This window comes from Tinamus guttatus, unplaced genomic scaffold, assembly GCF_059628265.1.
Source record: "Tinamus guttatus ecotype Peru unplaced genomic scaffold, ASM5962826v1 Tinamus_guttatus_pri_ptg000643l, whole genome shotgun sequence".
Lineage (NCBI taxonomy): Eukaryota > Metazoa > Chordata > Aves > Tinamiformes > Tinamidae > Tinamus > Tinamus guttatus.
This window is the reverse complement of record NW_028289177.1, coordinates 678,697-697,336: the sequence shown is the minus strand read 5'-3', so window position 1 is coordinate 697,336 and position 18,640 is coordinate 678,697. Positions and strand designations below refer to the sequence as shown.

Here is an 18,640-nt window from a genome sequence, read left to right as displayed (position 1 = left end):
TGGTGGTACTGGGAGGTATTGGCGGTACCGGGGGGCTGTTGGGGGTACCGGGGGGTATTGGCGGTACCAGGGCGGTTCCGGGAAGTATTGGGGGTGCAGGGGAGGTTTAGGGGGGTTCAGAGGTGAGTGCCGGGGATTACTGGGGCCGCCGAGGGGGGTATTGGCGGTACCGGGGGATGTTGGTGGTACCGGGCGAGGCCTGCAGGGGGCGGGGCCTGCAGGGGGCGGGGCCGCGCCTGGCTCCGCCCCCGGCCGGGCCCGCGCGCCCCGGTCGCCACCGCGGGACATGGTGAGCGGGGCCCGGCGGAACCGGCACCGGCACCGGGCGGGGGGGGGGGGGGGGGGCGGCTCTGCGCGGGCGCGGGGCAGGAGCCGGTTCCGGTTCGTGCGCGCGGGGCTGGGGGCGGTCGAGTTCCGGTCCGGGCGGGGAGGTGGGGCCCGGTTGCGGTTCGTGCGCACGGGGTTGGGGGCGGGGAGAGGGGTTCCCGGTACCGATCCCCGTGCACGGGGCTAGCGGGGGGGCGGTTCGTGCGCAGGGGGGTGGGGGCGGTACCGATACCGGTCCACGTGGGTGGGAGGGGGCAGTGGGAGGTGCCGGTGCTGCCTTGGCGCGGGGGGGCGGTCCGTGCCGGCCCAGCCCCTGCTCGCGGTGCCGGGTCCGGCCGCTCCCGGTGCCGGCTGGGGAGCTGGGAACGCCGGGACCGGCACCGGCCCCCGCGGGCCGGGCCGGGGTCTCACGCGGGGGCTCCGGCCGGGCCCGGGCCGCCCTCCCGGCTCCCCGCAGGCGGAGGCGGCGGCGCAGACGCTGCTGCGGCGCTTCTACCGGCTGCAGGGCGAGCGCGTGGAGGCCTTCCGCCTGCTCGAGGAGTGAGTGTGCGGCCTGCAGCCCGCGTCCCTGCAGCCCGCGTCCCTGCAGCCTGCATCCCTGCAGCCCCCATCCTGCATCCCTGCAGCCCCCATCCTGCATCCCTACAGTCTGCATCCTGCAGCCCCCATCCTGCATCCCACATCCTGCATCCAGCATCCCTACAGCCGGCAGCCATGCAGCCCGCATCCCTACAGCCTGCATCCCTGCAGCCCCGATCCTGCATCCCACATCCTGCAGCCCTGCATCCAGCATCCCTACAGCCAGCAGCCATGCAGCCCCCATCCCACATCCTGCAGCCCGCATCCCTGCAGCCTGCATCCTGCAGCCCCCATCCTGCATCCCTGCAGCCCCCATCCTGCATCCTGCAGCCCCCATCCCTGCAGCCTGCATCCCTGCAGCCCCCATCCTGCAGCCCGCATCCCTGCAGCCTTGCAGCCTGCATCCCTGCAGCCTGCATCCCTGCATCCCTGCAGCCCCCGTCCTGCATCCAGCATCCTGCATCCCTACAGTCTGCATCCTGCAGCCCCCATCCTGCATCCCACATCCTGCATCCAGCATCCCTACAGCCGGCAGCCATGCAGCCCGCATCCTACATCCTGCATCCCACATTCTGCAGTCCTGCATCCAGCATCCCTACACCCCACAGCCAGCAGCCATGCATCCCGCATCCCACATCGTGCATCCCGCATCCCACATCCTGCATCCCTACGCTCCACAGCTGGGCAGCCCGCATCCCACATCCTGCATTCCGGCATTCCACATCCCTGCATCCCGCAGCCCTGGCCATGCCATGCAGGCTGACGAGCTCCAGCTGGCAGCAGGACGCAGCACCCTGGGCCCTGCATCCCATTTGAGCAGCGCACACAGGATGATTTACGTGCGGGGCTGGCAAACCAACCCAAAACGGCACCAAAAAACCCTGCGTGGCCAAAGAGCCCCATGTGGGCGAGCAGGCAGGTTAAGCTGCCCAGGGGCTAGTGAGCCCTTCCCGGGAAAAGTGGCCACAGGGGGAGGGCCACCAAGGGGAGGGGGGGCAGCTCTGGGCACTTTGGGGCTCGGTGCCCGGGTCCCGTGTCCAGCCCCGTCCCGGCCGTCCCCAGGGGCCACCGCGCGTACCTGAGCGCCGCGCCGCACTACGACTTCCCCCGCTACCGGCAGCTGGTGCACGAGCTCACGGTGGCCTTCGGGGGCATCTCGCGGGAGGTGCTGAGCATCGAGCGGCGGCTGCGCGAGCAGCTCGGCCGCCCCGAGCTCGCCCAGCACCTCGTCCGCATCCAGGAGCGCGAGCAGGAGAAGCTGCAGCTGGTGAGGACCGCGGTGGGGAGCGGAGCCACCACGGAGACCGTGACCAGGCTGGGGCCTGCCCTGGGAACTGGGATGGGGACCAGGAGCAGTGTGGAGATCGGGATAGGGAATGGAACCAGGATAGGGACCAAGGCTAGAAGGGGGATTGGGATGAGGAAGGGGATGGTGCCCGGGCTGGGGACAGAGCCAGTGTCCTGTTGTCACCCTGCAGACAGCGCAGCTGCAGCTGGCCCGGCAGCGCGCGCAGGACGAGCCCGGCGTGGACGCCCATCAGCAGGAGGTGCGGGAGCTCAAACACAAGTAGGTGACAACAGAGGGGACCCGACGGCCGTGGAGGGGGCCGGGACCAGCTCCCACCTTAACGTCCCCTGGGAAAAGGGACACGGGGACCCCAGGGAAGCGGAGGGGCTGCCCGCGCGCGGCCCCGCGGGGGCCCAGCCGGCGCTTCCGACCGCGCCGGGGGTGCCGCGGGCCCGGCCGCCGCCCGGGGCCGAGTGTTTCATAAACAGCGCGGGGCAGGCGAGGCGGCCCGGCTAATACGCTCCATATGCGCTTTATTTATAGTTTCCATCCGCTCTCCTAGGCTAATTAAAACCATTGAGGCAATCAGCGAAATTCTCCAGGACCTCAAGTACGATTCGGAAGAAGCCGAGTGATGGGTGTCCCCGGGGGAGCCGCGCGAGGGGCCCGGCGCTGCCCGTGCCATGGGGCCCCGCTCAGCCCCACGGCGGGACGCGGGTGCCCGGGCGGCCTTGCAGCTCCCGCCGGGGCATCACCCGGTGCAGAGGGGCACCCCATGCGAGAGACCCCCCAATAAACACGGCCCTGGCACCGGCTGAGGCGTGTGGGGTGAAGGGGGCTGACTCGGGGGGTGATGGGGGCGGTCGCGCGGGTGCGCGCGGCCCCCGGTGCGGCCCCGCGCGCTGGCGGCGGCGGCACGAGCCCTTGGCTGCCCGCCGCGTCCCCGTCCCCGCGCGCTCGGCTGACGCAGGCCCCGAGGGGGGGTTGCAGCGGTTTATTGGCATTAAGCTCAAATCTGTTCCTAATTGACTGAAATGTAACCAAAAAAAGAGGCTGCTTTGAATCAAGACGAGCGCAGGCACCGGGCGAAGCCCCGTGGCCTCCGCCGGGGCCGGACGCCCCTTCCGCGCCCGCCGGCCCACGGCCCCGCGGGCACCGGCACCGGGAGCTGCATCGCGGCCCCCCGGCCCCCGCCGCGGCCCGGGCAGCCCCCCCGGGACAGGGACACGTTGGCCCCGGGGGCCGCGGAGCCGCCGGCCGCCCCGGCAGGGACACGGGGGGCTCCGGGCGGGCGCCGCCGGCCGCCGTCCCGCCGGCGCTCGGCACTGCAGGGGCTACAACTTATCTCCGGGTAGCACCTGCAAGGAGAGCGCAGCCCTGCGTCGAGGCCGCGGCCGGCTGCCCCGGCACCCGTGGGTGCCCCGGCCCCGAGCGGCCCCCTCGAGGGCCCAGCAATCCCTCCATGGCACCATGGTCCCCAGGCATCACCCCCCGGCCCCTCGCCCTGAGCGTCCCCCAGGGGTGCCCGGATTCTGTGTGACACCCTGTGCTGTCCCCAGCCGCTGAGCGCTGCCTCGTGTCACCCTGGTCCCCAGCGTCACCCCCAACCGCCCTCCCTGGGCACCCACAGCCCTCGTACTGAGCATCCCCCCGCGGTGTCCCCATCCCCAGCATCCCCCCTGGGGTGTCCCTGTCCCCAGCATCCCCCATCCCCAGCACCCCCCGTCCCCTCACAGGTACCCTGGTTCCCCAGCGTGGCCCTGGGCCATCGCGGTCCCGAGCATCCTCGTGCGGTCCCCACGGCCCTGATCGTCACCCCGCACCGTCCCCACCCTGCGCCGGCAGCGGGGACGGGAGAAACAAGAGCGAAAAGGGTCCTTACCTACCTGGTTCCGTGCTTTGTGCGACTTCTGCAGCCACACGCGCCACTGGTCGTAGAGCTTGATGCTGAGGTTGGAGCAGCCGTACGCGTGCTTCTTCACCCAGCCGAAGAACTGCTTGAGCTCGCGCCGCAGGGTGCTGTTCTGCTCGCCGCCCTTGGGCTCGCAGCCGCCCGCCGCGCGCTCTGCGGCACACGGTGCCGCTGGGACCCCCGCGGCGTCCCCGGCGCGCGCGGGGGGACGCAGCGGGGACACTCACCGCTGCGCGGGGTGGAGGCGGCCGTGGGGTTGCTCCAGTCGCTCCAGATGCCGGCGCGCTTGGAGCCGTAGATGCCGAAGGGGTTGCAGCGCACTTGGACGAAGTAGACGGTGCCCGGGCGCAGGCCGGCCAGGCGGCAGGACGTCTGGTTGCCCACGTCGTCCACCACCTGCAGGGACGGCCGGGCAGCGCGGGGACGGGGGACACCGCGGGCCGGGACCCCCCGCTCCGTCCTCACCCCACCTTCCACTCCGAGCTGTCCTCCACGCGGTACTGGATCTGGTACTTGGCTTGGAAGAGGAAGTCCTTGAGTGCGGGCGGCGAGCTCCAGCGCACGCTCAGCTGGTCCTCCAGGTCGCCCACGCGGCTCACGTGCACGTCGGCCGGCGGGTCCGTGGTCACTGCGGGAGGTGACGGTGGCACCGGGACCCCCCCCATCCCGCGTGTCCCCCGGGATGGCCTCGTGTCACCCCCGCGCTCACCCACGTCCAGGATGTCCAGCATGACCACGTCGGACACGGCCACCCCCAGGCGGTTGGAGGCCTCCACCCAGATCTCGTAGGGCGTGAAGAGCGCCAGGTCCTTGGGGATGTGGCAGGAGTAGGGCCCGGCCGTGTGGTACTCCTGGCACGTGTTGTCGCGGCCGTACCACCTGCGGGAACGCAGCCCGTGGGAGCCGCGGAGCAGCAACGGCCCCCGGGATACACGGCTGGGTGATGGTACCCCGGGAGCCAGCAGCCATCCCGAGGGATCTGTGGCCATGCAACAGCCCCGAGGGACCCGTAACTGTGCGACGGCATCCCGGGAATCCCATGGGAACAGCAGCCATGCGTCAGCACCCCAGGAGCCACCAGCCATCCCAGGGGAACCTGGACCATTCAACAGCCCCAAGGGACCCCGTGACACCACAGGAATCCTATGGGACCCTCGGCCATGCAGCAGGACCACAGCAATCCCGGGAGATTCACAACCCCCGGGAACCGCAGAGGGAAGAGCGGCTGTGCGACAGCCCCGCGGACAACAGCCCTACCTGAGCTTGTACTTGAGGGTGTAGTTGGTGTGCAGGAAGGTCTCCCCCTCGGTGCCCGGTGCCCACGTGCACGTCAGGTCCTTCATGTTCTTGGACCAGCAGGAGATGTTCACCGGCTTCTCAGGAGGCACTGGAGGAGGAGAGCGGCGGCTGCGCTGAATCCGGCCCACGCTCAGCGCCGCCCTGCCCCGACCTGCCCCGTTTTGCCCCAAAACGCCACCCCCGGTGTCAATCCGGGCGTTAATCCTGCTGCCAGCAGCGCCCCAGGGCAGGTGCTCCCTTCCGCTCGCTCCCCGTGACTGATAATAACCCGCCCCAGCCCCAGGCGAATGGGGGCTGCCCCCCAGCAAGGCCAGAATGCAAAAGTGCAAAAGGAAAAAAAAAAAAAAGACAAAAGTGCAAGAAATTAAAAAAAAAGAGGGCAAAAAATTGTGAAAGTGTGAAATTGCAAAAACCGCACAAAAATGCAAAAAAAAAGCAAAAGTGCAAAAATGCAGAAAACCCAAAGATGCACAAAAAAATTGCAATAGCACAAAAAAAGTGAAAAAATGCAAAAGTGCAAAAAAAGACTGTGCAGAAGTGCCAAAGCAGCAGCGTGCGCGGCGGCGGCACGACGTACGTCCGACGTAGAGGCAGGAGCCGGCCAGGATGCCGCCGTCGCGGCTGTGGCACACGAGGTTGTCCCCGGACTGCTGCTTGGAGCCGTTGAGGCGGGCGAGGGCCACGCTGAGCGTGGTGGCCCCCAGCGCCGCGTAGGAGGCCGCGGGCAGGCGGCGCCCGTTGAGCGTCCAGTACAGGTCCTGGGCGCGCAGGCGCGAGCCGGCGCTCACCGTGCACGTGGCCGTGAGCGAGGAGCCGATGAGCAGCGTGGGGTCCTGCGGGGAGATGACGGCGGGGTCTGCAGCGGGAAAAAGGGGGAAAAAAAAAGGAAAAAAAATGGAAAAATCCCGGCCGGAGCCCCCCGGCAGAGCCCAAAGTGCCGGCTCGGCCACAGGGGTCCTGGACCGTTGCTGCCGCTTGCTCCAGTGATGGGGAATGTCCGTGATATGGGGGTGCTCCCCAGCTGCTCCATCTTTTTGGGAATACAAAGGGGTTTTCCGCAGGCATGGCTGCAGAGATCTTTTTCCCCCCTTTCCTCCAGGAAAATGTTTGTGGGAGCAACCACGGAAGCCGCCTTTTCTGTTATCCTCTGCCTTCCACCCCCACGGCAGCCCCCCACTCCCGAGCACAAGCTGCCACCACCATCCCCTTTATTTAGTTTGGAGGGGGAAAAAGGGAAAGGAGAAGTGCGGTTTGGGCTTCTTTTTTTTTTTTTTTCCTCCAGGGAAAAGGAAAAAAGAAAAAAAAGAAAAAAAAAAAAAAGTGAGCCGAACGTGGAGCTGCCTCCATGGAGGGGCTTCAAAGGCAGCCAGTTTATTTTTGCAAAGTGCGGGGCTGGAAACGGGATCGCAGCAGGAGGGAGCAGGGGAAAAAAGAGAAAGAAAAGGGGATGGAAGCGGCAGGGCAAGCGCAGCTCCGTCCTCCCATCCATCACCCTTATCGGCCCGTTCGGCCGCGCGTGCCAGCGCCCTCACCCCGATTACCGCCCGGCGAGCGCCGCGACCCCGGCCCCGGCGGCCGCTTCCCGCACGGAGCGGCCCCTCCGCCGGGATGGGCCGGAGCGCGAGCCCCGACGCGGCCGGAGCGGCCCCGGGAGCATCCGGCTCCATTAGCCGGAGGAGAGCGGTGGAGCTGGCGCCGCGCGGGAGCCCCAACGCGCTGGGCCCTAATTCTAGCAAATCTTAACCCAAACAGCACTCAAAACCCCTCCTAGTGCCATAAACCAGGCGCTCCCCAAGCTGCAGAGCCATTTTTTCCCCCCACAAAGCAATTTTTTCCCCCCTTCTCCGCATGCTCCCAACACCAAACATGTGTTTTAAAAGGGAAAAGTGTGAAGTTCGCAGCCCAGGAGAGGAAAGGGCCGGAGAGACCCAGCGCGCGGGAGGAATGTGCAGCTCCCAACCCAAAATACCTGCTGGAAGGTTTATTGCTTTCCTATTTAAAAAGGAAAAAAACGCTGATCAGGTGCTAAGTAATGCTATAAAGTAAAACCACATTTCCAAGGTGTCGGGGACGTTTGCGCTTCTCTTGCCAACGGCCGGGTTTCATTTTATTTTTATATCGGTGCTGTAAGCGGCCGAGAAAGCAAAGGAGAAACCCACCGATAAAATACGGCCGAGAGCGGTTCAGGATTTATTAAGACCTGCAGAAGATTTTGGGGGAAAAAAATAAAAATAAAAAAAGGAAGAAGAAAATCCAAAAGAGAGCAAAAAGGGGAACAAAAGGCGAGTGCTGCGAGGAGAAACGCGCTCAAAGCGCCGCGAAGCCGCGAGCAACGCGGTCGGAGCGGCCGCCGGTCCCGTGCGCTTCCCTCTACTGCGCTTCTCTCCAGGGCATTTTTCCTGCCCAGATCCGGGCGGGATGGGAGTGAGGAAGAGCCCAGGGGCTGCGGCAGGGCCGAGCGGGACGGACGCTCGTCCCCGCTCTCACACGGCCCCGGCTGCTCCGAGGGTCCGGGTGCAGGTCGGGGTGTTGGGATGGAGCGGGTTTGGCTGTCCCCCCTGCACCGCAGGGAGCCTCGGCGCCATCCCAAATTGCCCCAGGGTGAATTGCCAGCGGGATTAACCCTGTGGTGCCTGGGAAGCGCCCGGCGCGGGGCTCCTGGGACGCGGCCTCGCTGCCGAGGCTCCTGCAACGGGGCTTTCGGAGGGGATTTTCCCTTCCTGCTCCGGCTCTGACTCCCCCGGGAATCCCTGCTCCAAGCGCTGCTCTTGGATCCTTCCCCCGGCTCCAAGCAGCGGGACAGGGCAGTGTGGGAACGGGTCGATCCCGCAGCATCCCGGTGCCGGAGCCGCCGGCTTTCCCGGCACTGCGGCCAGCGTCGCCTCGAGACGTTCCCGTGGCCAGGAGGAAGCCGAGCTTCCTGCTGCGGGATGGGGTTTGTCCCGGGCTACGGGGCAAGGGGGACAGGGCAGGGAGGGAGCCCTGCGGCCGCCCTCATCTGCCAGGCTGAGACCAGCTGGACTCAGCCCACAGGTGGCTCAGCCCAACTCGCTGCCTCAGGGCACGAGTCCCCGAAGGGCAGCGCTGCCCCAAACCCCCATCCCGGAGGGTCCCCTTGTCCGGGGGGCTCCCGTTGTTCGGGATGGGGAAGGGGGATTCCTTGTTCTCCGGGGGGGTCTCTATTGTTCTCTGCGGCAGGAGGGGGCTGGGGAGGCGGCCCGGGCAGGGGGGGCTCTATTGTTCTCGGGCAGAGGTGGGGGGCTCTATTGTTCTCCGGCCGGGGAGGGGGCAGCCCGCGCTCCCGGCGGGGGGACCGGCCGCTCCGGGGGACACGGGGACCTTTCCCTATTGTTCTCTGCGGGCAGAGGAGAGGGGGGCCCTGGTGCTCGCTATGGGGGGAAGGGGGGGCCGCCATTGCCCATCGCGCGGGGAGCAGAGGAAGGGGGGGCTCCCACCCCCCCGCGGGGGCTAAAGCGGCTCCCGGTGGGGCCGAGCCCCGAGGAGCGCCCGGGGCTGCCCCCGGCGCGGCCGCCCACGAGCGGCGGCCCCGGCAGAGGGGACCCCCCCGTCCCTCCATCCCCGCCGGGGCCCCGAGGGGCGCCCACCTTGCGGGAGCCGCCCGGTACTCACAGGCGAGCGGCTCGGCGCGGAGCGGGCGCGCGCAGAGCGGCAGCAGCAGCGCCAGGAGCAGCATGGCCAGCACCGGCTCCGGTGCCCGTCGGGGCCCGGGACGGCGGAGCGCGCGGACGCGGCCGGCGGGGGCCCGAGCGAGTCTGAGCGGCCCCGGCTGCCAAAGCCCTAAATGCCGCCCTGGCCCCGCCCCGCCCGGCCCGGGACCGCCCCCGGGGGGGCAGAAAGGCACCGACCCGGGGCCCCGGCGTCCGGGCCCGTCGCCCTCCGCCCCGCCGCGCGGGGTCCCCGGCCTGCGGCGCCCACGCGTGTCCGCGCCCGGCCGCGATGTCCCGCACCCCCCCGCAGTGCCCCGCTCCCCCCCAGCCCCGCGGTAGGTGCGTAAGAGCCGCCTTCCCACGGGTGACTCATGCGCTGCCTTCCCGGCCGCTCCCGCGCCCCCGGGGCCGCCGCCGCCGCCGCTCCCCGGCCGCTCTCGGCGCTGCGCCGGGACCGGCCCCCCGCGAACGGGACAGAGCGGCCCCGGGAAGCCGCGATCCCGCCGGGAGCCCCCGGGCCCGCTGATCCCGCCGGGCAGCGAAAGGGGAGGGGGAGCCCCCGGGCGGCCCCCGCCGCCCGTTTCCCTCCTGGGCACAACTCCCCCCCATCCTTCTAATCCCGATGGTCCCAATTCCATCTGCTCTTCCCTGTCTCTCCTGCAGCGTCCGGGGCGATGGGGGTCCCTGTGCAGGGGGAGAGAGCTGCCGTCGGGGCAGGGAATCGCTGAAGCGTGAGGAGCTTTGGAACGGGGGGGGGAACACTGGTGTGCCCCCCCACGGGCACCCCGGGGCGGCCAGTGAGGTTTGAGCTGCCCTGGCACCACAGGAGGGTCCAGTCGCTGCCTCCTCCAAGGGGATGCCCGGATTTCAATGCAGAGGAAACACAATGCATTTTTTTAACCCAATATCCAGTGGCTTTGGGGGAGCTTCTGATTTGTCTTTGCTGACATTTCCCAAACGATGTCAGCCCGGGGGAGCCGCGCAGCACGGGAGATGTCAGCCCGAGGCTGGCACAGGGAATCGCAGCTGGGAAGGGGCTCGCGGGGGAGCCCCTCTCCGAGCGGGAGCAGCACGAGGGGGCACACGGAAGAGCTTCCCCTGGCACACGGATTGGGCCGTCCCGGCGCCCACCTGCCCCACACGGCACCTGGGCCGGCGGCCGCTGCCTCCCCCCCACATCTGCTTCTCCCCCCTCTGCATCCCCGGCAGGGACCACGGCGGCGCCTCCCCATTTTTCACCTGGATCAAAGAGCAGCTTGGCCAGGCCATTTGTTTCAGGAGACAGGCCGGGAAAGGCAGCGCATTCCCGGTTTGCTCCATGCACTTTCCCACCCGCGTGCTGGGAGATGGGGATGAAACCCCCGGGACGGCGAGGGTGGCACGTGCCCCATCTCATGGGCCACCCTGCAGCATCCTGCATCCCCGGCCTCGGCAGGGAGCGGGGGCCGGTGCCAGAGGCAGGACGGGGCGATGCCGGGAATGCCGGCGCTGCGCTCGCCGCTCGCTCTGAGTCAGTGCGGCCGGCGGGAAACAGATGCGGTTCCCGCTGCCCTTTGACAGTGACCTTTAAAGCGCCGAGCGCGTGAGGGCTCCGTCCTGGCGCTGCGGCCGCCTCCCTTCCCAGGGCCGGGATTCGCCCTCGCCTGCAGAACGCCCAGAGACACCGGCATGGAGCCGGGATCCCAACGCGGAGCCTGGAGCGGGTCCCGCTGCCCTGGCCGCGCCGGCCCGTGCTGGGCCCGGTGTCCCGGGTGAATCCAGGGGCTGCGGTTCCCAGGCAGAGCTCACTCCGCGGAGTCCTTGGACGGCGCGAGCATCTGGCTCCAGGGCTGGGGTGTAAAAAACAACAACCCAAAAGGCCAACGCAGAAAAAAGCCCCGGGAAAGCCGCAGCGGAGCTCTGCGTCTTACTGTCTGCATCCTTTTAAAGTGACCTGTGGGAAAAATAAAGCGGCTAGAAATGCAAAGAATCCGGCAGGCAGGGTTGGCTTTGCGTCCTTCCCAGCAACATTTCCCCCTCCGTGGGTAATTTATAACCCGCTTAACCCCTGCCGTGCCGCCCCTCGCGCGAGAGCATCCTCGTGGTGGCCGCGGTGCCCGGGCACCGCGCTGGCCATGGGAAGAGCAAACAGTCCCTGGAGGTGCCCGCGGATCCAGAGGGAGCGGAGGGGAATGTGCAGCAAGGGCCGAGGCGGGTGCCGGAGTGCCGGGGCCGGGCAGGGAGCCGCGCGGGCGCCCCGAGGAAATGTAGGGAAATGTAGGTCGCTGGCGCCGAACGCGAGGGAAAAAAAGAGCATCGAGTGTTTCTGGAGAGGGGTGGGAGGAGGAGGGAGGGCCGGGAACTCCCCGGCAGCAAATATTTGCCAACTGGAATATTATGGCCTGGGAAGGCTTTGGCTATTAAACGGCGCGGGAATGCGGGGAGCGCGGGGCCGGCTCGCGCCAGGCATCTTGCAGGCAGGTGCGGAGCGCAGGAGCCCGCGGGGCCCCCAGCGCCCCGGGCCCGGCCCCGCCGGGACCCCCGCGCTGCCCCGGCCGCTGTGCCGGGATCTCCGGCGCCAGCTCCCAGTGTCTCCCATTTCCGCGGCCGCGTCTCAACGGGGCGGCCGGGCGGCACCTTGGCCAGGAGCCAAGCGGTGGGAAGGGGTGGACGGGCGGGATCCCGCCTGGCACCGGCACCCCCAGCCCCGCTTGGATGAACGGAGGGAAGGAGGCTGCGGCGCCGGCTCCGGCCATGTGGTCCCCATTACGGGCGAAGCCGAGCGAAGGCCCCGGCCTCCTCCTCCTCCTCGCCGCTGCAACCCCATCGCTGCTGCCATAAATAATGCTAATGGGCCTGGCGGTGACAGCCACCAAGGTGACAGACCCGGTGCCCTCCGAACCCGTAAAATCAAGGCTGTAAATCTGGATCGTGCGCTCGCCCAGCAGCTCCTGCAGCCTCTGTCCCGTCCTCTACCCCTCCCGGCAGCGTTTGGCTGTCGCTGAGCGGGGAGAGCGCGGCCGCCCCCAGCCCGGCGGCCTCGTGCGCTCCCGGCGCTGCCGGATAATCACGCAGGAATGTGCGGCCCGCTGGACCGGCCTTGCTCCAACACGGAGCTGCTGCATCCCGGGATGCTGCTTGGCCCCGGCCCCACTCTGCCGGTCGGGGCAGCGGGTCCCTGTGCGCCCACCAGGCCGGGGCGGCCCCGGGGTCCCCATGCGCCTCCTGGACCAGCTGCAGCCCCAGGGCTCCCCGCAGCCCCGGTGCCCCTGCATCTCCCATTCCCTGTCCCCCATCCCTGTGCAACCCCATCCTCCCGCGTGCCCTGTCCCCCTGCATCTCTGTCTCCCTCCATCCTTGTCCCACTGCGTCCCTGTCCCCCACACCCCCGTCTCCTACACCCCTGTCTCCTGCATTCCTGTCTCCCTGCATCCTTGTCCATGCATCCCTGTCTCCTGCATCCCTGTTCCCCCACTTCCTGTATCCACCTGCATCCCAAGCCCAGTGCCACCCCCCTCCCCCTGCGTCCTCCAGCCCCCGACACCCCCCGTGTCCCGCCCCCCCGTCCCCCCGCGCCCCCCCGTGGCACCTTCACCCCGTCCCCCTCGTCCCCGTCCCCCCTCGTCCCCCCCCGTCCCCGTCCCCCCCGTCCCCGTTCCCCGCGGCGGGGGGTTCCTCCGGTGCCGCCCGAGCTGCGGCATCGCTGCGGCGGCCCCCCCGGCGCGGCCGCCCCCGCCCGGCGCACGGCGCGTCACGGCGGCGGTGGCGGCGGTGGCTCCGCTCCGCGCCATGGCGGCCCGGCCGCCCCCGGCCCTGCTGGCCCTCGGCCTGGCCCTGGTCGCCGCCGCCGCCAGCGACCCCTTCGCGCCGCAGCTCGGCGACACGGGCGGCTGCCGCGAGCGCTGCGGCCGCAGCCTCCCCCGCCGGGACGCCGCGGTGAGGGGCGCGGGGCGCGGGCACCGGCGGGGGGAGGGCGGCACCGGCGGCACCGGGCGGGGGGGCCGCGAGCATCGCGGGTCCCGGCGGCCCCGCGCAGCCGCCGCTGCCGCGGGAGGGAGGCCCGGGGCGGGGCGGGGGGGGGGCAGCGGTTCCGTTCGGTTCTGCCCGGTTCGGTTCTGCCCGGGGCGGGCGGCAGCAGCTGCCCCCGGTTCGGGGTGTCCCGGTGGTGGCAGCCGCCCTGCGGAGCCCCCGGTGCCATCACCCACAGCTGCCCGCAGGGCCGCACGGCGGGACGGGGACGAGGGTGACCCCAATGCCCAGTGCGAACCCCGCCGGGCCCTGTCACCTCCTTGGGGACAGTCCTGGCGGGGACCCGCGTGCCGGCTGCGTCCCGGGCCCTGCTTCGCGCCAGCCCGGGCCCTCCTCCTCCTCCCGCCGCCAGGACGCGGTTCTCAACGCCTGTTACCGGGGCTGCCGGCTGTTCTCCATCTGTCACTTCGTGGACGCCGGCGCCGGGCTCGACGCCACCAGAGCCCAGTGCGAAGCAGGTAACGCGCTGGCGGCCCCGGCACAGCCGGCGGCTCCCGCGATTCCCCGTCCCGCGGTTCCGGGGAGCCGCTCACGCCGTCCCCTCCCGCCCGCAGCCTGTGCCGAAGCCTACGGCCGAGCCCAGGAGCAGCTCGGCTGCGCCAGCGGCTGCCGCCAGCAGCAGCTCCCGGCGGAGAGCGGCCCGGAGCAGGTGGGGGTCGGGACCCCGTGTCCCCCAACGCTGCTTACGGAGCGGGGCCGCAGCCCCCGGGAAAGGTTTGGCCCTGCAGACCCCCCGGCCGGGGCTGTTCTCCTTTCCAGCAATCAGCAACACTCTCCCTCCTACGTTTAATTAACTCAACTTTTGCCCAGTTAATTAAATTAGGCTCTGGCCCAAGGTGGGGCCTTTTGGCCCTGCGCGGCCTGGGGAGGCTTCATGCTGGGAGGAAGCAGCGGGAGGACCTGGCAAAATCCCGCACCTCCCACTCGTGAGCACTGCTGGCGGCCGCCGCATCCCATCGGAGCAGGCACCGCATCCCAGTGGAGCGGCCACTGCATCCCATCGGAGCAGGCACTGCATCCCAATGGAGCGGCCACTGCATCCCTTTGGAGCGGTCGCCGCATCCCTTTGGAGCGGCCGGTGGCCCCGGAGCCTGTGTGTTCCCCTTGCGCCCCGCGGCCTCCGCTCGGCCTCCGCGCCGGGTGCCCAGGGCAGGCGGCTCCGCAGCCGAGCCCAGCTCGAGCCGCAGAATCCGACCTGTTTGTTTCCTGTTTGCCGGCCTGCCCGTGCGAGGGGCTGTCGGAAAATGCTGGGAGGCAGCGGCAGCAGCGGCCAAGCAGATTCCAGCGAGGAGGCTTTAAAAATAACAACCCGCGGCCGCAGCCAAGAATCCGGGGCAGGGGCCGCTGCCAGCGGAGCAGTGCCCGCGGCATCGCCGCCGCACGGAGCATCTGTCGGGATGGGGACGGGAATGGGGCCGGGGCGCGCGGGGGCCGCCGCTGAGCCCGGCGCGTTGCAGAGCCGGGGGCTGGCGCCGGGGCCCTTCTCCGTGGTCGACCTGCTCTCCACCCTGTGCTCCGGCATCGTCAGCTCTGCCCAGAGCTTCATCTCCTCCACCTGGACCTTCTCCCTGCAGGCGGATGACGGCAAAGTGCTGGTTTTCCAGGTAGGGCCGCGACGCTGCTCTGGAGCATCCCTGTGCTGGCGCGGATGGGCCGGAGGCCTCCGCTTTGCCGGTGGGACCGGGCCGCCCTCACTGACCGCCCTTCATCCTCCTCCTCCTCCTCTCTCGGTGCCAGTCGCAGCCGGAACTGGAGTACCCTGTGCCGGAGGCACCGGCGGAGCAGCTGGAGCGAGCGGAGAGGCCGCGGCCGGGCCCCGGCCCCCGCGTGGGTGCGTGACGGGGGGACGGGGACGGGACGGGGACGGGGACGGGACGGGAACGGGGACAGGGACGGGGACGGGACAGGACGGGGACAGGGACGGGACGGGGACGGGGACGGGGACGGGGATGGGGATGGGGATGGGACGGGACGGGGATGGGGATGGGGATGGAGACGGGGATGGGGACGGGAACGGGGATGGGGACGGGATGGGGACGGGGACGGGGATGGGACGGGGACGGGGACGGGGACGGGGACGGGGATGGGGATGGGGATGGGACGGGGACGGGGATGGGGATGGAGACGGGGATGGGGATGGGACGGGGATGGGGACGGGGATGGGACGGGACGGCCGCAGCCGGCTCAGCGCCGCCTCCCCCGCAGGCACCCGGCACAGGGGCCCGGACGCGGCGGAGCCGGGGGGCCGCGCGGAGCCCCCGCCGCCCGAGCACGACCTGCTGGGCTGCATGGCCAGGTAGGGGCAGGCGGCGCCGCGGGGCCGCTCCGCGGGGCGGCCGCCGTCCCGGTCCCCGCGGTGCCGATGATGCCCTTGGCGCGGGGGGGCGGCTTGCAGGCGCTCGGGCCTTCCTCGCTGGATCCTGGCCGCCTGCCTCCTCCTCTCCATCGCGGTGATGCTGTGGCTGAGCTGCGCCAGCCTCGTCACGGCCCCCGAGCAGCACGTCCGCACCCAGGTACGGGGGGACGGGGGACACGAGCGTCACGGGGGGTCCCGCTGCGGTGCCGCCGCCGCGCCGACCCCCCGGGCTCTCTCGCAGCCGCTCGGGGCCCAGGAGGGCCCGGCGGGGGCCGCGGCGCTGCCGCCCGTCCTGGCCGTCCCGCTGCGCCCCGCGGCGCCCGCCCGCCCCCCGCTCCGCCTGGACAAGACGCTGCTGTAGCCGCCCCCGTCGCCCCGGCACCGCGCGCGGCTCCCGCCGCAGGGCCGGAGTGGGAGCCCCTGCGGCTGCTCCGCGGCGGAGGCGCCGTGGGCACCGCTGCGGCGCCGGGCTGGGCTCCCCGCGGGCTCCGGCGCTGGGAATTCCAGAGCCGGGACGTGGCGAATGGATTTGGCGTCGGCAGCCGCGGGGAGCGGCGGCTCCGGCTCCCGCCGTGCCCAGCGCTGGCTCCAGCCGCCCCCTTCCCGGGGAAGCTCCGGCCCCTCCTGGCTCTGCAGCCTCCTTGGCACCAGCCCTGGCCCCCGGGGACCTGCATCCAGGTGATGCCATTGGGGTCCCCCACAGGCCAGCCCCAGACCGAGGCTCCGCAAGGTGACAACATTGCGGTCACCCACGGGCCAGCCCCGTGTCCCCAAGGCAGCGAGGCCCAAGACAGGGGGACGAGGCTGCCCCTGGGATGCACCCGAACCCCGGCAGGAGGTGGGAAATCCCAGGTCCCCTCCAGGCTGGGCTCCCGCTCCGGGTGCCGAGGACACCCAGTGCCACCCTGGTGGGGACGGGTCTCCCCTGCCACCGCTCTCCATCCCTCGATTCCCTGCGTCCCTGTGTGCTCTGAGTTGCCCTGGGTGCCCCTGTGCAGGTAACCTGCTCCCTGACACCCCGTCCTTCGGTGTCCCCGCTCGCTCGGGTGCTTCTGTGCTGCTCCTTGTCACTGTCACACGTGCAACAGATCGGGGGGACGGGCTGGGGGTTCCCTTCCCGCCGTGGCATTTTGGCAGCTCCGCTCGGGTTGGAGAATCCGTGTCCGTGGGGCCGTGGGATGGAGCCTGGCGATGGCTGGGGTGAGAGTGGCCGCGGAGCCACATGTTGGGGCAAAATGCCACCCATTTGGTGAAAAAGAACCGACGCAGCTCCAGGAGCACAGCAGGAGGAGGAGGAGGAATAAAGGTTTGTGCCAGTCCTGGCAGCAGCTGTGGTTCCTTCGATCCGTGGTCGTGGTTCCGATCCCGGCGTTGCAAGCCGCCAAGACAGGCCTGGCTTCCCGATTTGGGCTGTTCTGCAGAGCGAGGCCAAACCCAGCTTGGGGCCGGGATGCCTGCACGGGGGAGGATGCCTGCACGCGAGCACGTGCGCGCGGCCGCGATCCTGCACGCGCACGCGATCCTGCATGTGCGCGATCCTGCGCGCGATCCTGCACGCACACGCGATCCTGCACGTGCGCGATCCTGCACGCGCACGCGATCCCGCGCGCCCGCTGCTTCCCGCGCGTCTTGCTGCACCGTGCGCCCCGGCCGCCCGCCCGTGCGGAGGTGCCGCGCGCGGGCACGTCGCACCTGTCCCCCGCGGCGCGCGCGTGCCCTGGCGCGGCGCCCGCCCGCCGCGGTGCCGCCGCGCTGTGCCAAGCGCCGCCGCTCGCGCCCGGGCCTGCAGCCGCGTTCCTGAGCGCTGCGGGAGCCCAGCGGGGCCTCGGAGCCAGCGGGGCCCCTGGGGACGCTCGTGCCGCCCGCGCCTGCTGCGCAATGAGGTGGCGGTGATGAGGAGGTGACGGTGACGAGGCGGTGGCGGTGGCGGCCCCGGCCGGGGGGAGCCGTGGCCCCGCTCTCCCACCGGCCGCAGCGGGACGCCGGCGCGAGCCGCGTCCAAACAAGGAGCTGCGTGAGGGAGCGCAGCCACCGTGGCCCCCGCTCGTCCCCCCGCGCCGGAGCCGCCGGCACCCCCGGGTGCCTCCTGCGCATCCGCAGGGCGCGAGGAAATCGCCACTGGGGAGGCGGCCAAAGGGGGACGGCCGGGCCTGGGGGTCCGTCCTGGTGCCAGGACATCGGAGAGGGACGCGCAGCCCGAGGGACGGAGCCTGGAGCGGCTCCTGGAGCAGCAGCGGGCAGTGCTGCCCTGCGAGCAGGGGACTGTCCCCGCGCGGGCCAGGCGCCTTGGCCGCCGCCAAGCCCCATGAAAACCAATCTGCTGGTGCTAATGGGATTGGTTCTGTCCCTACCACGCACATTCCAGCGGGGCTCGAGGGACCCGGCGGGAAGGGGGGGGTGTTAACGAAGCCAAATGATTTTCCCCATTCGCACGCGGGAGCGGAGTGCCAGGCCGCTGGCGGGGCGGGCGCAGCTGCCGCGCCGGATCCGCGGCCGGCACCGGAGCGGCTCCGCGGCCGGCCCGCCGCCAAGGGAGGCGCCTTTCCCATTCCCGGGGCGGCACGGCTCCCGGGAACGCTGGCCTCCCGGCGCGGCTTCGTGGCCCTGTTTCTGCTGTGGGTGAGGAGCGCGGCCAGCTCGGTTGGCGGCCGCTTTGCCAAAGCGAGTGCGGCACCGACCGCTGCGTCCAGGTGCCGGAGCCGCCGGGAAGCGCTCGGTGCCGCAGGGATGATGCCGGACGATGCCGCAGGGATGATGCCGGACGATGCCCGGGCACACGGGCAGCCTCGCGGAGGCGCTGGGCTCGCGGTGTCGGAGCATCCCTGCCGCGCGGTGCCCGGCGCCGCTCCGGGCCGGCTCCTCTCGCCCGCGCCGCCAGCTCCCGTTTGATCATTCGTCTCACAGGGCTGGACGCAGATTTTGCAGCCGCAGCTGGCGGAGGCCTGTGCTGCGCCCGGCCTTGGCTCGCGGCGAGGAGCGGCGCTGCCAGCCCGCGCTTCCTGGGGCAAAAAGAGCAAAGAAAGGGAAATAACACTGGGGCACATGCCGAGGGCTTCAAACGAAGACCGGAAAGAACGTAAATCGTTTGGTGTTTTTTGCTTTTTCTGGGGCCCGTTCTCCCGTCTTTAACCCAGCGAGTTGAACACCTGGTATTACAAGGAGCTCCACGGTAGGAATAACAGCGCGGCCCCATACGCTGTGTG

The 18,640-nt window shown here is 70.2% G+C and overlaps 4 protein-coding genes across 5 annotated transcripts in view; 2 read left to right on the top strand and 2 right to left on the bottom strand.

Annotated features, from left to right (window-relative positions):
* The first annotated feature begins 248 nt into the window (after nucleotides 1-248).
* On the top strand, nucleotides 249-2,883 carry REX1BD (required for excision 1-B domain containing). Its single transcript, XM_088535701.1, has 5 exons — nucleotides 249-289; nucleotides 791-867; nucleotides 1,969-2,173; nucleotides 2,385-2,473; nucleotides 2,757-2,883. Exons 1-5 carry the CDS (start codon nucleotides 287-289, stop codon nucleotides 2,827-2,829), a joined length of 447 nt encoding a protein of 148 aa, XP_088391827.1. The 5' UTR covers nucleotides 249-286; the 3' UTR covers nucleotides 2,830-2,883.
* Nucleotides 2,884-3,514: 631 nt separating this feature from the next.
* On the bottom strand, nucleotides 3,515-9,313 carry CRLF1 (cytokine receptor like factor 1). Of its 2 annotated transcripts, none has more exons than XM_088535707.1 (8): nucleotides 9,036-9,313; nucleotides 5,983-6,261; nucleotides 5,364-5,493; nucleotides 4,816-4,985; nucleotides 4,577-4,734; nucleotides 4,334-4,502; nucleotides 4,081-4,259; nucleotides 3,515-3,552 (listed from the first exon to the last, which is right to left on the bottom strand). In XM_088535707.1, exons 1-8 carry the CDS (start codon nucleotides 9,097-9,099, stop codon nucleotides 3,529-3,531), a joined length of 1,173 nt encoding a protein of 390 aa, XP_088391833.1. In that variant the 5' UTR covers nucleotides 9,100-9,313; the 3' UTR covers nucleotides 3,515-3,528. The 2 variants fall into 2 exon arrangements, with proteins under 2 accessions (XP_088391833.1, XP_088391832.1); XM_088535706.1 differs by having other exon boundaries at nucleotides 4,077-4,259; nucleotides 9,036-9,223.
* A 2,902-nt stretch (nucleotides 9,314-12,215) lies between these two features.
* The window catches only part of COMP (cartilage oligomeric matrix protein), an 89,811-nt gene continuing 83,386 nt past the window's right edge, over nucleotides 12,216-18,640 (bottom strand). Inside the window, exon 20 of the mRNA XM_088535709.1 lies at nucleotides 12,216-12,230. The gene's annotated coding sequence lies outside the window, so the exon portion shown is untranslated. The remainder of the gene's footprint in view (nucleotides 12,231-18,640) is intronic.
* Nucleotides 12,842-15,800, top strand: TMEM59L (transmembrane protein 59 like). The gene is made up of 8 exons (XM_088535757.1): nucleotides 12,842-12,988; nucleotides 13,434-13,539; nucleotides 13,636-13,730; nucleotides 14,539-14,685; nucleotides 14,819-14,912; nucleotides 15,287-15,377; nucleotides 15,477-15,594; nucleotides 15,679-15,800. Exons 1-8 carry the CDS (start codon nucleotides 12,842-12,844, stop codon nucleotides 15,796-15,798), a joined length of 918 nt encoding a protein of 305 aa, XP_088391883.1. The 3' UTR covers nucleotides 15,799-15,800.

Coding starts and splice junctions, on each gene's coding strand:
- TMEM59L (XM_088535757.1), top strand. CDS start 12,842: ATGGCGGCCCGGCCGCCCCCGGCCCTGCTGGCCCTCGGCCTGGCCCTG. Junction 13,540..13,635: donor CAGAGCCCAGTGCGAAGCAG/GTAACGCGCTGG, acceptor TCCCGCCCGCAG/CCTGTGCCGAAGCCTACGGC. Junction 14,686..14,818: donor GCAAAGTGCTGGTTTTCCAG/GTAGGGCCGCGA, acceptor TCTCGGTGCCAG/TCGCAGCCGGAACTGGAGTA.
- REX1BD (XM_088535701.1), top strand. Junction 868..1,968: donor GCCTTCCGCCTGCTCGAGGA/GTGAGTGTGCGG, acceptor GGCCGTCCCCAG/GGGCCACCGCGCGTACCTGA. Junction 2,474..2,756: donor GTGCGGGAGCTCAAACACAA/GTAGGTGACAAC, acceptor CCGCTCTCCTAG/GCTAATTAAAACCATTGAGG.
- CRLF1 (XM_088535707.1), bottom strand. CDS start 9,099: ATGCTGCTCCTGGCGCTGCTGCTGCCGCTCTGCGCGCGCCCGCTCCGC. Junction 6,262..9,035: donor CCGCGCCGAGCCGCTCGCCT/GTGAGTACCGGG, acceptor TTCCCGCTGCAG/ACCCCGCCGTCATCTCCCCG. Junction 4,986..5,363: donor ACCCTCAAGTACAAGCTCAG/GTAGGGCTGTTG, acceptor GCGTTCCCGCAG/GTGGTACGGCCGCGACAACA.